Source organism: Dysidea avara, chromosome 2 (assembly GCF_963678975.1).
Source record: "Dysidea avara chromosome 2, odDysAvar1.4, whole genome shotgun sequence".
Classification (NCBI taxonomy): domain Eukaryota; kingdom Metazoa; phylum Porifera; class Demospongiae; order Dictyoceratida; family Dysideidae; genus Dysidea; species Dysidea avara.
Genome location: NC_089273.1, coordinates 46,639,986 through 46,655,410, shown reverse-complemented (window position 1 = coordinate 46,655,410; position 15,425 = coordinate 46,639,986). Strand labels below are relative to the sequence as shown.

General features: G+C 40.4%; 2 protein-coding genes across 4 annotated transcripts in view; one reads left to right on the top strand and one right to left on the bottom strand.

Annotated features, from left to right (window-relative positions):
- The window catches only part of LOC136247473 (kelch domain-containing protein 3-like), a 71,281-nt gene that overhangs the window by 40,954 nt on the left and 14,902 nt on the right, over positions 1 to 15,425 (bottom strand). The window contains exon 1 of one of the 2 annotated variants that reach the window (XM_066039184.1): positions 2,984 to 3,264. The exons of the other annotated variant lie outside the window; for it this stretch is intronic. Within the exon in view, the coding sequence (XP_065895256.1) occupies positions 2,984 to 3,227 (244 nt within the window). The 5' untranslated portion in view covers positions 3,228 to 3,264. Of the gene's footprint in view, positions 1 to 2,983; positions 3,265 to 15,425 lie in introns of those variants that run through there. 2 annotated transcript variants of the gene reach the window in all.
- Positions 3,133 to 14,519, top strand: LOC136247472 (uncharacterized). Of its 2 annotated transcripts, none has more exons than XM_066039183.1 (3): positions 3,133 to 3,211; positions 3,271 to 3,338; positions 12,986 to 14,519. In XM_066039183.1, exon 3 carries the CDS (start codon positions 13,054 to 13,056, stop codon positions 14,254 to 14,256), a length of 1,203 nt encoding a protein of 400 aa, XP_065895255.1. In that variant the 5' UTR covers positions 3,133 to 3,211; positions 3,271 to 3,338; positions 12,986 to 13,053; the 3' UTR covers positions 14,257 to 14,519. The 2 variants fall into 2 exon arrangements, with proteins under 2 accessions (XP_065895255.1, XP_065895254.1); XM_066039182.1 differs by having other exon boundaries at positions 3,135 to 3,211; positions 13,020 to 14,447.

Below are 15,425 nucleotides of genomic sequence, written 5' to 3'. Positions count from 1 at the left end.
TTCAATAATGATAAATCCTGAAATTTCCTCCATCCACTAACCTATGTTGGAACTCACCAGTGACCAAATTTCAAGTCAACAGCTTTTTCCAATCTCAAGTTATGAATTATCAAAGTTCATAAATTGGATGTGCGTGGAAGACCCCTTTTCACAAATCCGGTCACATATATGTATTTAGAATTTCTAAATTTATAACATTACGAAAGCCTTTATCTTGAACACAGTGGTGAGTTAGTCTGGTGTTACAATTTAGTGGTGGAGAACGTTTCTGGAGGCAACATTAGTAGCACACAGGAGGCTGTGCCATGTTCACACAAAAGTGTGGATACCCAAAGACCCTTCATCCATTATGTGAGGCACGGACAGTTGCTATTTTGTTTCCCAATTAAACACCATGCAAGTATATACACTATTAATGCACCTGGGTAGACTGGAGCAATGTGAGCAGAGTTTTGTGTTAAAGAGAGCAACAAAAGAAACGGGGCATCGATGACCCAATAGTCTAGATACAGGTTTGCAATCGGTCACTATTTGTAAGCACATTACAAGAACTGTAACCGATATATTTGTGTATACGACAGTAACACATATGTAGGGGTTGAATCATGGACCCCTGAGTGATTTGTCTGATACGTATGTACATCCAAGCTCGAGGGCTCAGGTTCAAGGTCATGGGTGTACATATCAGGCAAATCATGAGGGCACGTGATACAACTGATATGAACCATGCTAATTGCAGGCTAAGGGTCCTCAGACGATTAATCACCCAAACTAATACAAGACCAACCACTGAATTTATTATATAGGCCAACTTGTAAAATTCAATTATGTGTCAGCAGCAACTAATGCTGTGACTATGTTTGTTAACATGGACGGGAAAGTCCTAAGGATATCATGAAGTCCAACTAAGCAATTTCACAAGATGCTGCATCATTTTACAGACCATTTACAACATTTACTAAATAGGGTGAGCTTTGCTATAGTGTTCATCTCATGTTACTCAAATGGTGGGCGTGGTCATATTCGCAAATGTGGTGAAATGTTTGTGAATATCCTATACCACTACTTCTCACCTAACACCAACGTTTCTCAACTCATAGGATAGCAAGAGTGACAAATCCCTTCTATCCATGTGTATGCCTTTCATCACATAACCAATAATAAATTCCCACAATCAATTTTGGCTTGAGTTTTATATAAAGAAATTGGTTACATTAAGGCCATGAAATGCAAGCCATGGTTTAACATAGCAGGGTTTATAAGATATGTACCCTGAAATTTGCCTTTGAAGTTAGTACACATTTAGTTGTCAGGGGTATAGAGCATCATAACAGAAATAAATGCTGGGTCTTAAATGATCGATTAATGTACTCATAATTTCATGCAGTATTATAAACTATGAAGTGAAGAACATTAAATAGCGTTCCTATTCAAAATATGCTGAGGAAAGCATAAAGGAGAATACAATACTGGGATATGGAGAACGCCAGTCTCGCATACTAACCAGGATAAAAAGGTTCCTTGAACGAAATCAAACATAATTTGAGACAATACAGGCAAAAAAAGATTTTAAAAGCTGCTAATCTCAAAATGGACCTGCCACATGCAAATACGTATGCCTGGGTAGCATAAATCGCCATTTATTGAGCACATTTCGATAATCACTTATAATTCCTCACCACACCAACACACAGACTTCCGTTTGGATTATTCAACAGAGCAGCCTTTGGTCTCTCTGGATACTAAATCACACCAACACATTGCGAGTTATGCATGAACCAGTAGAGCCTATCATTTACCACTCCTCAAACACTGGTACGTATTATTGAACATCCGTACTTCACTCAATGACCAATTTTCGAACAGTTCACACATTCCAATGAATAACATACTTTGAGGTTTTATGGAATATCCAACTGTCGAATAACAATCTATGACAACAATTTTACAGAGATTTAATACGCCATTCACAAGTTATTCAAGTTGCACTAAAACCATGGTTGTTATAGGCACTACTGTTCTGCTCATAACTTGAGGCCTGCTGGTTCGGATATATTTAAAATTTGGTATTCAGGGAGAACAAAGACTCCTCTCTTGAATTGTCTAAACTGAAAGTATGTACGTTGTAGTGGTGAGAAGTTATGGATGTTTGTTGTAATTTTGCTTACTTCATGCCACTACATATCCAATAGAGCCTGGAGCCCTTTACCAATAAAAACCACTGAAGAAAACCATTGTAAATGTTGTATTGGTGGTCCATACAGCTCAAAAAGTCTTTAGTTAGTGTTTATTGGTTTTGGTATGTTGAGTAGCTTGCCTAGTGCGTAGTCTCACGTAGCCAGATCTTTTTCTTTCTTTTTTTGTGTGTGTGTGTGTGGGGGGGGAGAAAAGGGTCTGGTGAACAATATAGCATCGTCGTTGGTCTATCCCGAGATCGTGGAGATTCTACTGCGCAGCTTCCGGATTGTTTGTGGGTGCGAATGATGTGTTTTGCTAAACGTTGCGTCATTTGCATTCTGTTGCCATAGATATAAAAGCAGTGGCTATGGTAATAGGACGTAAATGATGCAAAGATCAGCAGATCACGCTTTATATCTAAGGCAACGGGATGCAAATGATGCAACGGTTACCAAAACACATCATTCACACCCACAAACAATCCGGAAGCTGCACAGTAGAATCCTCACAATCTCGGGATAGGCCAACGATGCTATACTATGTTCACCAGACCCTGGGTCTGGCTATGCGAGACTACCTAGTGTGCTAAGTTCAATAATATGCACCATTCGATAATAGGCAACTTATGCTACAGGACAAAACAGATATATTTGGGGTGGGCTAATGGTATTTTATTAGCAACTTTATAAGCTTTTGTCATGAGACCATCTAGCTTTTTTTTTCTGTGTGTCCTGCGCAAGATTTTGAAAAACATGCATGACTCACGTGTTCACCACCATACACACACATACACAAACTGACTTACCCACATCGAACTTGTGTATGTCAATATCGGCTGATTTAAACACGTGATTACGATAATAATCTGGTTGTGCTCTCGTCTCCTTGTCCGCGTGGTATCCGCCAAAAGAAAAAACATAAGCGCCTCTGGATTTATCGTCCACGTGAGCGGCAGCGGCATGGTTGACCCTCTGCGGGAACCCGATATCATCATATTGATACCAGTAGTATTTGTGTTCCAATGGTGTTGCCGGTATGCCACTTGCCATTTTGATATATAACTTTGCGCTTATTAAATTATTAATCATATAGCTAAGCGCATCCTTTAAAAAGAGCCCCTGTGAAAAATATCATCGAAAACCTCACTCTTCATATACAAGGTATGTTTGTTTGTTTCTGTATCTTTGTTTGTATCTGTACAGTACTAGTAAGTATCCACGATCCTAAATGAATCCTCTCGTCGTTCTTGCTGTGCGTACAAGTGCCGGCTGTGGGTCACACGGCACGCCAGCTCGCCTCCGAGTAGCTAGCCCGACCGAATTGTGGAAATGATATTCTCAGGCTAGTTTGTGTATGCCCACTTCTACCCAATTTCTGAGGTTAATTTAATAGCTTTAAACCTTTTGGTAAAGCCCCACCTCCTTTCCTTCCTTCTGGCCGCCTCAGTGTCTTCGGCTCAATTCTCCAGTCTCAGTGCAGCCGGGTAGAGCAAACCATGTCTAAAGAAATATTTTTTTTACCTTTTAGAAGCACCTTGGGGATGGCTATAATAAAAATACTGTGTTGTTGTTTTACAGTAGATAATCTACCTACACTAATGTGCAGATATAACTATGATATGCATCATATGCTACTGTAGTAGTTCCACTGCAATACATGGCTTATAATCTAGTAGCTAGGTAAAATGCTATGGTATCTTCTTTATACGTGGCACTAGCATGTATTGATACCTCTTGTTACTCTGGTAGACCTCCCCTAAACTATGCATGTGTTATTGTCACAGTATGTAGATGTAGCTAGATATACATAGCTACGCATAATATTTTAAAACAATAAACTACAGCCATGGGCAACTGCTTGTCTGTCACCTTAAGCTACGTACATATGTGACTGCAAAATCTGCAAGTACATACATACACATGTACAGATTCATTGTTTACTACACAATGGAGTTCACCACTGGGTGGATTTGTTATCATTCCTCTTGTAACCACAAGTGGGTGGATATGTTTATATGAGAATACTAACTAAGATGGAGAGGTTATAGTAAATGTCATGATGTTGAGAGTATAATTGTCAGCTATGCAATCATGTTAAACTATTGTCAAGTATTACCCTTTTATAGTTGGTTAATGCTCACATAAACCCCTGCCAAATAATTTTTATAGTAATATCAATGAGGTGAACATGTAGGTTTGTGTGCCATACTAACTGTATCAAAGCCTCATAACTTACTTGTTCTTGACCCTATCAAAATACTTTTGATAAGCATTACTGGAATTAATGGGCTTCATAGCATTACTAAATATTTAGACAGCCAGTTCATACAACAAGAGTTGTTACCAAAAAAGGCTAGTGTCTAATGGGACTAAGATCCACATGTTAGTAACACTTTACAGTGGCCAGCACTGAAGGTCTGACAGCAACATGTGCTGCAGCCTTAGGATCACCTAACCTAATTTCAAGGACTGAAGACTTATTGACTTGACTTAATGACTGAAAAGGTAAGGGGGCCAAAGTAAGGAAAAAAATTCCTTCAACCCCAGGATTCGAACTGCAGGTCACCCAATGTCTAGTCGGGACAGTCTTCCTCCAGGAGGGATGGATTTTCTTCCTTAAACCTAAACAATGTAAAGAGTGAGATATGCTGCTGCTTGTTTTGTGCAAATTGGAGCAAAGCTACTGTAAGTTGTCCATTGGGTACAAATTGCATTTGACATGGCCTACAGAAGTACGTACCACCTTATTATATAAACTTTATGCTGAGCTCCCTGGTCAGCCCGCCAAGCACTGTTCCACCATGCTTCTCATTATCATCAATTAAGTTTTGATTCCAATGATCACATTATTTTACTGGAACTGTCAGTTGTTACCAATAGAGAACAACACTTTGCAGCTGCCAGCTCCAGGAAAGTAGCTCGTTATGGCCCTTGGCTTTCAGACCTTGAGCATACTGGCTTATTTATTAAACTGATTACAATTGAAGTTGGGTATCTAGGTCACTTCCTGCCATCAAATATATCTAATTTATGTAGAGTTTGTCATCTACAAAAACGCTCTGTTAGATCTATTTTCGAACAAGCTGCTCGAGTTGCCATTTCATGCTCTTATAGGATCTTCATAGTCCGCTCTTCAGAATTGTGGGATATTATGGAACTTTAAACTGTTTTTTTTTTTTAGGTAATGTTGTAATTGTGTATACTGCAATTTATGATTTTGTCTTGCCAGGGATCCAGCTACCTTTGTTTCAGGTATAGTTGTGTACCTCTGAGTCTAGGCCCCCCTTACCTTACCTAGTAGCTATTCCTGTATGTTGTCATTATCATGACATTCGCTACTATTACCAGTAGATAATCGGTCACTTACGTTGTTGAAGGAAGGACCGTTTATGGACCATTTATGCACTGGAATGGGTGGTCTGGGGGAACCAGTTGTGTAAGCACAAATGGTCCAGCCGGTCCATTTATGACAGCATATATGGTCCGTCCAGACCTTTTATGCTAGGATCATTTGTGCATTGACAGTACCCACATGCCCCATTTTTGCAAGCCCTGGCAATCACACACACTAACTGCATGACAGCATGGAAATTGCATCCATTAAAGCCAAACTAAAGGAATTCATGTGGAAACATTTTATGGACCATTTTTAGGGACCCGCTGATTATGCTGGCATACAATGAGCATAATAGGTGCCTGAAAGCATTGATCATAAGGCAGAGCACTTGTGCATTACCATAAATTCTTGCTTACCAGAATACATATCACACAAAAAGATTAATATCATATAGTACGATAGTACTGCATAGTAGGGACCACACAGGAGTAGGCGTGACCCATGAAATAACATACCGGTAACCTAAACACCAGCCTCAATTTCCTAAAAAATATTTTTTAATGGAATTTTCTACTGCCTGACTAAATGACTGACTGCTTGATGCCTTCAAGCAAGCATAACTCGATAAAAGCTAAGGCTACAGGCTTGATTTTATTCACTATTCGATGTCACTTTAGCCCAAGAGGTGCCCTTTGGCATACCTGCAGTATGTACAATGCATTCTTCATGGACTTACCACTGTTCTCCTTTGTGTCCCATCATCTTGCTAACAGTGAAAAGTGTCAATTTGGCAGTAGCACATGATGGCTTCCCTTCATTACGGAAATCGTCCGTATTTTTGATAGTAGCTATTTTGATTGCAGAGGGGCTTTTCAAACAGTTCTTGATTTGTACTGCTGCATAATGCATTTGTAATATTATTGATTGTTTCTTTTGTAATGTAAGGAATGTAATTAGTGTGTGTTTGGAATCACGTGATAAGAATTGTTCTGCCTCGTGTGTCATTGTCACTGTTATTCGAGATTCTTACATTGGTGCTGAAACCCGGGACAGTTATGGCGACAGGAGTAGGACTTGCCCTACCCGAACCCCTACATGATGAAGACTCTCGATCATGGTTCAAGAGATTTGAAGTGTGTGCGGCAGCGAACGGATGGGATGACGCGAAGAAGTTGTTACGTCTTCCTACGTTGCTTAGAGGCCGCGCCTGGGCGGTTTTCGACTCTCTGGGTGAAGCTGACACGGACTCATACGATCACCTGAAGGCGGCGCTCCTTCGCCGTCTGAGTCCAGACACCGAGGAAGACAGACTGGCTGCTCACGAGCGATTATCCATGAGGAAGTTTCGAGATGGGGCAGAAAGCATCGATGAACTAGCTCGTGAGCTGGAGAGATTGTTAGACAGGGCATCACCGGGACTTCCGGCAAACGTGAGAGATACAGAGCTAAGGTTTCATTTGATTAACTCTCTTCCGGAGAAAGTTGCGTTTCAGCTAAAACTCTTACCAAAAGTTAGCTTTGCGGATACCATCTCAAAGGCCAGGGAAGTTTGTCTCATTTATAACCGGGCAGATGCCGCCAAGCTAGTCAACCAGGTCCAGGACACAGTGGCAACTACCAGACTAGACCGAATGGAAGCAACACTAGAGAATCTCTCTGCACAACTAATGGCCCTCGGTACCCAACGCAGGGATGTCACTCAGTGCCATAATTGTGGGAAGCAAGGCCATCTTGCAAGAAACTGTAGAATGCGGCGATCACCCACAGTGCCAATCTGCTTTAATTGTGGAAAGCGAGGACATCTAGCACGCAACTGCTGGGACCAGGGAAACGACAGAGGGAGCATCCCAACTCAGCGAGCAGGGAGTGCTCCCAGACGCAAGTGAGTGCTCGCACAACACAACACATTCCAGCAATCACACAGACACACAATCTAGTAAGAGTTACATGTATAACTGGTAGAATAAATAATGAGGCAACACAAATGCTCCTTGACTCCTGTTCAGTAGTTAGTAAGCTGCACATAAATGTACCACACGTGTCAGCTGGGCAGTCCATACAACTTGTTAATGCAGATGGCAGATCCTTCACACCACTGGGTACATCACTGATGAGAGTGACACTAGGGGAGTTGTCAGCTGACCACAGTTTTGTAGTGGTTGAACAGCTGTCCATACCTGTCATTCTGGCTTGTGACTTCATGTCTCAGCATGGCTTCGTCCTAGATATCCAAGCAGGGACAGTACACCAGTCAGGGCGTCCAACCCTTAAGTTACCCCTAGATACTCATAAGACTGAGAACTGTAATCCCCTATTCTTAGATGAAGATCTGCCACAGGCCATACCATCAAAGAGTAGCACAAGTCACTGCCAGTTTGACCTGCCAGGGAATGCTCACCCAGCTTTGCAGGAAGTTATAGATGAGTACAAGGGGTTATTCTCGCAACAGCTAGGACAGACCAACATCACTAAGCACATCATTGACACAGGTGATGCACGACCAGTAAAAGTTCCACCCCGACCTATCCCCTTCCACCTTGTTGACCAAGTCGAACATCAACTTAGAGACATGGTGCAAGAGGGAGTCATTAGACCAAGCAGTAGTCCCTGATGTGCACCAGCTGTCTACGTACCAAAGCCAAATGGGGAGATACGCATTTGCGTAGACTTTGTGCAACTCAACCGTACCACTAAGAAGGACTCCTATCCAGTCCATAGGGCAGACAGACCCCACCAACGTCTTGCAGGCAAACAGGTATTCTCAAAACTGGACCTGAAAAGTGCTTATTGGCAGTTCCCCATGCACCAGGCATCCATAGAGAAGACAGCCTTCAGTCCAGGGCCAGGATATGGTTTGTGGGAGTTTGTGGTAATGCCTTATGGACTAACTGGTGCCACTCAGACCTGTCAGCGTGGTCTTGATGGACTATTCAGTGAGTGCCATGATTGTGTTGACAATTATATAGATGACATCATCATATTTTCAGATGGCATGGAATCTCACATAACCGACTTGAGACAAGTGCTAGAGAAGTTACAGTCTGCAGGCTTCACACTGAAGGGATCCAAATGCCTTCTGGGTCAGAGTTCCATCACTCATCTAGGCTTTCAGTACTCGTCCCAAGGAGTCTCCCCATCTATAGACAAGACCAAAGTGATTGCAGAATGGCCAACACCTAAATCTCCCAAGGAACTCAGGTCCTTTCTAGGGCTTGCTAATTTCTACCGGAATTTTGTTCCAGGGTTTGCCAACATTTCATCCCCACTCAATGAGTTAACCAGCAATAAGACTTCCTTCACTTGGACAGCATGTCACCAAACAGCTTTTGACACCCTCCGACAGAGTCTGATGTCACCTCCAATCCTGGACTACCCTAAAAGAACTGACCACTTCATCTTAACAACTGATGCTTCAGATGTGGGATTGGGTGCAGTGCTCTCCACTTCTCGACAAACAGTCATTGAGTTTGCTAGCAGAGCACTGACCTCAGCTGAGAAGAAATACACCACTTCAGAGAAGGAGTGCCTGGCTATTGTGTGGGCCACACGCAAGTTTCGTCACTACCTTCTAGGCACATCGTTTACTTTAGAAACTGACCACAAACCACTTGAGTGGTTACAATCCCACAAACAGAGCCATGCCCGTTCTCAATGCCTAGAGCGGTGGTCTCTTGAATTGCGGGCATATGACTTCAAAATCACTTATCGTCCAGGTAAAGACAACCAGTATGCTGACACCTTGTCCAGACTACCTGTATCACTTGTGGCTTCAGAGACACCAATCACACTACAACAAATTGCTACAGCCCAGAACCAGGATCCTATTTTGTCAATTGTTTATGCACATTTAAGAGATAACCCAGGGACAGTGTCGACTTCAAACCATTGGCAAAAGTTCCCCCTTCGGCGCTATAAACAGCTATGGTCCCAGCTCAAACTCTCTAATCAGGTCCTGTATCGCGTAGTGAAATCCCCAACCATGGTTGAGGACAAGATGCTCATTGTTGCCCCCCAATCCCTCCACCAATTCTTCCTAGAGGAAGCTCATGACAGGGCAGGGCATCAGGGTTCAGAGAGGACACTTGACAGGCTATCACAGACTGCATACTGGGTGGGTATGGCTAAAGAGGTGAGCCAGTATTGCAGTCACTGCTTTACCTGCCAAACGGCCAAGGCTCTGCCCCACACTCCAGTCCCATTACAACCTGTAATTGCTTCTAGACCATGGGAGCTAGTTGCTGTAGATGTGCTCAAGGTGCCAATGTCACGAAATGGCAATGAATACATTTTGGTGGCACAGGACTACTTTTCTAAGTGGCCTTTTGCTATGCCCATGCCTGATCAGAAGGCAGATCGAATTGTGCGAATCCTAAAAGACCAAATCTTTACAGTGGTGGGCCCACCTGAAAAGCTGCACTCAGACCAGGGACGTAATTTTGAGAGCCACATCCTCTTAGAACTCTGCAAAGCATTTAAGGTTGTAAAATCTCGTACCACCCCATATCACCCAATGGGAGATGGCCTGGTGGAACAAATGAACAGAACACTGCTAAGTCTCTTGCGTGGCTATACACAGAATGACGAAGATTGGGAAGATCATCTCCAATTGCTATTATATATCTATCGCACTACCAGACATCGTGTCACAGGCCTGTCACCACATGAAGTCCTCTTTGGGTACAATCCCCCCTCTCTTGCTATCCCCAGCCCAAATGTTCCAGAGGCACTAGATCCTAGTAAGTACAGTGATCGACTACAGAAGAAACTCCTTGAACTAAGAGAACTTGTAGAAGCCAACATAATTGAGTCTGCAGCACAACAACAGAAATCATATCACAGTGGAGAGGAAATAAGACTAGCTGAGGGACAAAAAGTACTTGTAAGTAATCCAACTCGAGGGAAACTGGATGCACGGTGGACTGGGCCATGGACTGTACTAAAACAAATCGATGCAACCTGTGTAAAGGTGAAGATGGGATCTAGAGAACAAGTAATTCACATGAACCGGATCCGTCCACTGCTAATGAAGGACACTTCAACTACTGAAACTCTCACTTGGGAACCTCCCCTATTCACACATACTGAATCAAGCACCGCAGAGGAGCAGAATGATTCACCACCTCTAGACAATAATCATGTAGTGGAACAGACAACTCGCAGTGGCCGTGTAATTCGTCCAGTAGACTATTATGGATACTGACTTGATTTAATGTTTCTTTTGTAGGACATACTCTGTAACTGGGACTAACATTTTAAGGGGGGAAGTGTGTAATATTATTGATTGTTTCTTTTGTAATGTAAGGAATGTAATTAGTGTGTGTTTGGAATCACGTGATAAGAATTGTTCTGCCTCGTGTGTCATTGTCACTGTTATTCGAGATTCTTACACATTGAACATAGCTGACAACGAAGCATAACGGATACTTCACTTTTCGGATGATAATTGATATAACTGATGCACACGCCACCATTTCTTTCAGTATGCATGAATTTCAGAGGTGCTTTTCGAACAGTTCTTGATTCAAAATGCTGTGTAATGGGTTGAACATAGCTGACAATGAAGCGTAACGGATACTTCACTTTTCAGATGATAATTGATACAGCTGGGGCTCACAGCGCCATTTCAGATGCAGTATGCGTGGATTCACCAGTCATAATTATTATTTACAAAAAAAGGTAACAAACAAGTACACAAAAAAATGCAATTTTTTTTAACTAGAGTAGGGAACATGATGTACTATGATCCCTACTCTAGTTAAAAAGTGCAATTTTTTGTGTACTTGTACTCTAATAATTCAACAAATTATCAGGTAGCTGACTATTCTATTAGAGTATATCAATCTTTTCTGTGACATGCATTTTAACAAGCAATGATTAGCTTCAGCAACTTACTATTTTCCCTTAAATTAGAAAAACATGGGAACTGAGGTGTAGATATTGAGCATAATAGGAAAAATTTTGAGCATTACAACATAGCATAATAGGTAAAGTAATGAGCATAATTGGTGGGTCCTAACCATTTTGACAACAAAACCCACTGTACTTATCATTATCTACGTATGCCCATGCAGCAAATGTCACAACTTCCACTACCAACTAATTTTCACACACTATAAGTCAATTAGTTACAGTAATGTAATTTACTGTATTATTGTACACACATGTACTGCACTACTGGGCTGTATAGGTACCGGTTGCCTGCAGACCTTTTGCTTCTTGTTATAAAGTAACAATAAAAGGCCTTGTGACTAACATGTGAATTGTAGATTATACTGTTGAATCGTCAAGTGAAAAATGATGTAGCTGAAATATGCATACAGATCAGAACATCAATTTACATAGAATTATGGTATTGTACAGGCAGTGATAAAGGGGTTTCATCTAGAATTTCTGTTGAAAAACAATGTAAGGCTTCTGTGATGTTGTTTATTCTATGAGATGGCTTACTTTTGGATTGCCCACACATACAGTGCATATGTGGTCACTGGTCAAGGATTTATATGAACTGTCCGTCATAGCAGAGATCATCCCACTGTAGGCGGCACAGTAATTATAGAAAGGCTTGCTGGTATTTTATCAAAAATCAGTTCTGATGTGTATGTGTTCATTGGCTAGCTAAAATATATCATCAGCAATAAATAACAGATTGCCTGGAACATACTGTAAAATGGTACAAACATTTTATTATTGCACTGTGATATACTCATGTGTATTAACCAGTGTTACTTATGTAACGCTTTACATAATATTACTTTTGTGATAACTAAGTAAGATAACAAAATACGCTATAAAAACAGGTAATATAACTCAAATTACTTTACTTACAAATGTAACCCATTGCCTAAGTAATATAGTTACTGTAACGAATCTAATATGTAATATTGTTACTAAAAGTAACCAAGTTACTAATCGTGTTAGTAATCCACTTAGTAACGCCTAGCCACAACGAAGTAATGAAGCCTATTGAATGAAGCTTATTCACCAGCTTCTTACTTATAACCAAGATTTATACATTGTCCAACAACGCAATCATGTCACGTGATAAGATGGTAGTTTCACACGTGACAGCTTAAGGCTGTGGACACAAAGTAATATTATAATATGTAATAATATTATAGTTACTTATGGGGAATATGTAACTGTAACTAAATAGTTCAGTTGCAAGTAATATGTAATATGTAACTAGTTACTTAGAATAATCAACATCTGCCTGCATCAAATTTTCAAAAATTTGAAATCAGGTTACGTTGTCCTAAAACAGGAATTTTATGTTTCCCCATGCCATCTAGCAAGAAAATACCTAGCTCTTCCTCTGATGAAAGTGAACTATGAATATGTGAAAATTGTCTTCGGAAAATACTCATGGTGTGGCGTGCTGGCCTCTTGGACCACATGACGCACTAATGTGTGTTTTGATATATGTGAACTAGTAACATTATTAAGTAATTTAGCAATATATATATATATATAGGTTACTATGAGTTCACTGATTTCTATGTACTTAGTTCTCAAGATACAAAGAACAGTAAAAAGGCCCCAATGGATTGGAACATGCTACATGATTATATCCAAGCTTTACCTGATAAAATATTCTTAAGTAGTACAGTTATACATCTAGGTAATGGGAGTTATTATCTTAATGCACTAGTCAACTTTGGTACTTGGTACCAACACAAAGTATATTCTTTCTCTTTACATAATTTTATATGTGATGCAGTTAATCATACCACACAAGATACAATACAAACTTTTATAAACAGAATTATCAATGATCACCTTGATATATCAGAAGCTATTGCAAGTTATATTCCTACCTTATCTAAGTATTTGTCATTTGATAAGAATGAGGTAGACGTGACAGTAGATATTTCAGATGCACTGATTGAACTCCTTCAGAGAGTTGTTGAAGAACAGCAATATACAGCTGCAGCAACCCCAGGCAATAATTTAAATCAGATAATGATTAGGATTGAAACCAAAAAACCAAGGGAACTCACTTCAGATGAAAACAAATTAAGCTCTAAACAATATGAAAGTTCCAAATTTCGTAGTCAGGTCACTGATGTTCAAGCTATATTAGCTCTAGTTGTCACCGTATTATGTTACCCTGAAGATTGGAAAGAACATTTCTTTTGGGATGCTTGGCTTGCTGTTACCATCCAGCTGGGTCTAATGAAAAAAATAGATCCATGGGAGAATCGTAACAATGAGGTGTTCCCTAGCCAATGGCTACAATATGTCTTTTATGCAGAGACACTAGTTGAAAGACCTCAGAGGGTTCAACACATAATAATGGGGCATGACCCAGTAAGCAAACCTCCTTCTTTATATGGCAGTACTGGTATTGCTTTTCACAATGTTGGAAATGGCAATCCATCTGTGCAAGGAATGAAAAAGTATGGACTGAATTGTGATGATGACCATCCAATATCATATTGTGAACAAGGACTGCTTCTGGTGAACATGATCAGATGTATTTGTTTACGCGATGAATCCCTGACTGGCAATAGATGCTATGATGCTTGGTTTGTTTACACATTGAAGCTAGCAAAATATTTCAGTGAGAGACGTACGCCATTTCTTGTAACAAGTTCATCTAAAGATTACTTGTTGACATGTATTGAAAAAGTTTATAATAATAAACTACAACGATTGCCACATCCTGTTTGGGCGAAAAAACAGGATGAGAACAAACTGCAGGAATTTACAGAGAACGCATATAAAGTGTATCGTACTGATTAAACTTATGCATGTTTGAGTTACATATGCATCTTTAATCCTAGTGTATATGCACCGTACATAATTATTGTCTTGCCCATACCAAGTTCACTGTTGCATGTATGTATATATGTACATGTAAATGCGTTTATATATCACAAGTACAAGAAAATCAAGTTTGGAAGTTATAATTAAGAGTCATATAAGTTTCTCATACCTGCATGCATGCATTGCTGCCATTCTTTTTACTGGCCTCACCAAGGATTTTTTGTACTGAATGTGCCAGAACTAATTCAACACTTTCAGGGACAGATCTAGGATTTTTTGAATGGGTGGGGTGGAGGGGTTAAGCTGGACAGCGACATAGGTAACTAGCCAGACAAAGGAATACCAAGTCTTCTCACAAGGTAAGATTCATGTATAGTATCCATGATTAAATAAATTAGCTATTTGGAATAATGACTTTTAAATCTTTACTATTATAGTTACATGTAATTAAGTTTATTAACGTTTAGTTTGTTAACTAATAATGTACATTATACTCGTGATTGAGGTTTGTACATTATACAATAATAAAAATAATAATGACTACATTAGCGTGTGAAGCACAAAGCATGCCAATGTTGAGGGGTGTGGGAGCATGCCCCCAGCTGCAGGAAATTTTTAAAAATTAGGGCCTCTAAAGGTGAATCTAAGAGTATTATTAGCAGTTTTTCAGTGGAAAATAATTGAATTTCAGTTTATCATACAGTACGATAGTTACTGTATAGCAGGGACCACAAAGGAGTAAGCTTAGGCGTGGCCCACAGAATAATATCACCCAAAACACGTGATCAGCCTCAATTTTCCCTGACAACGATGAGGCAGTATTGATTAGGTAAAATTAAGCCCAAACAAGCATTCAGATCGACCTGAAACGCTTTCAACAAGTTGCTACGGAATTTAAAAAATAATCTATTTAATGGAAGTCTCTACTGACTGACTGACTGACTGATGCCTCCGGACAAGCGTAACTTGATAACAGCTAAGGACGCGGGCTTGATTTTTCACTGTTCGACGTTGCTTTGGCCCGACTGGTGCCTTTTGGCATACCGCAGTTCATACAATGCATTCTTGATTCTTCATGGACTTACCAGTGTCCTCCTTTGTGTCCCATTCATCTTTGCTGACATCGAAAAGTATCGATTTGGTGG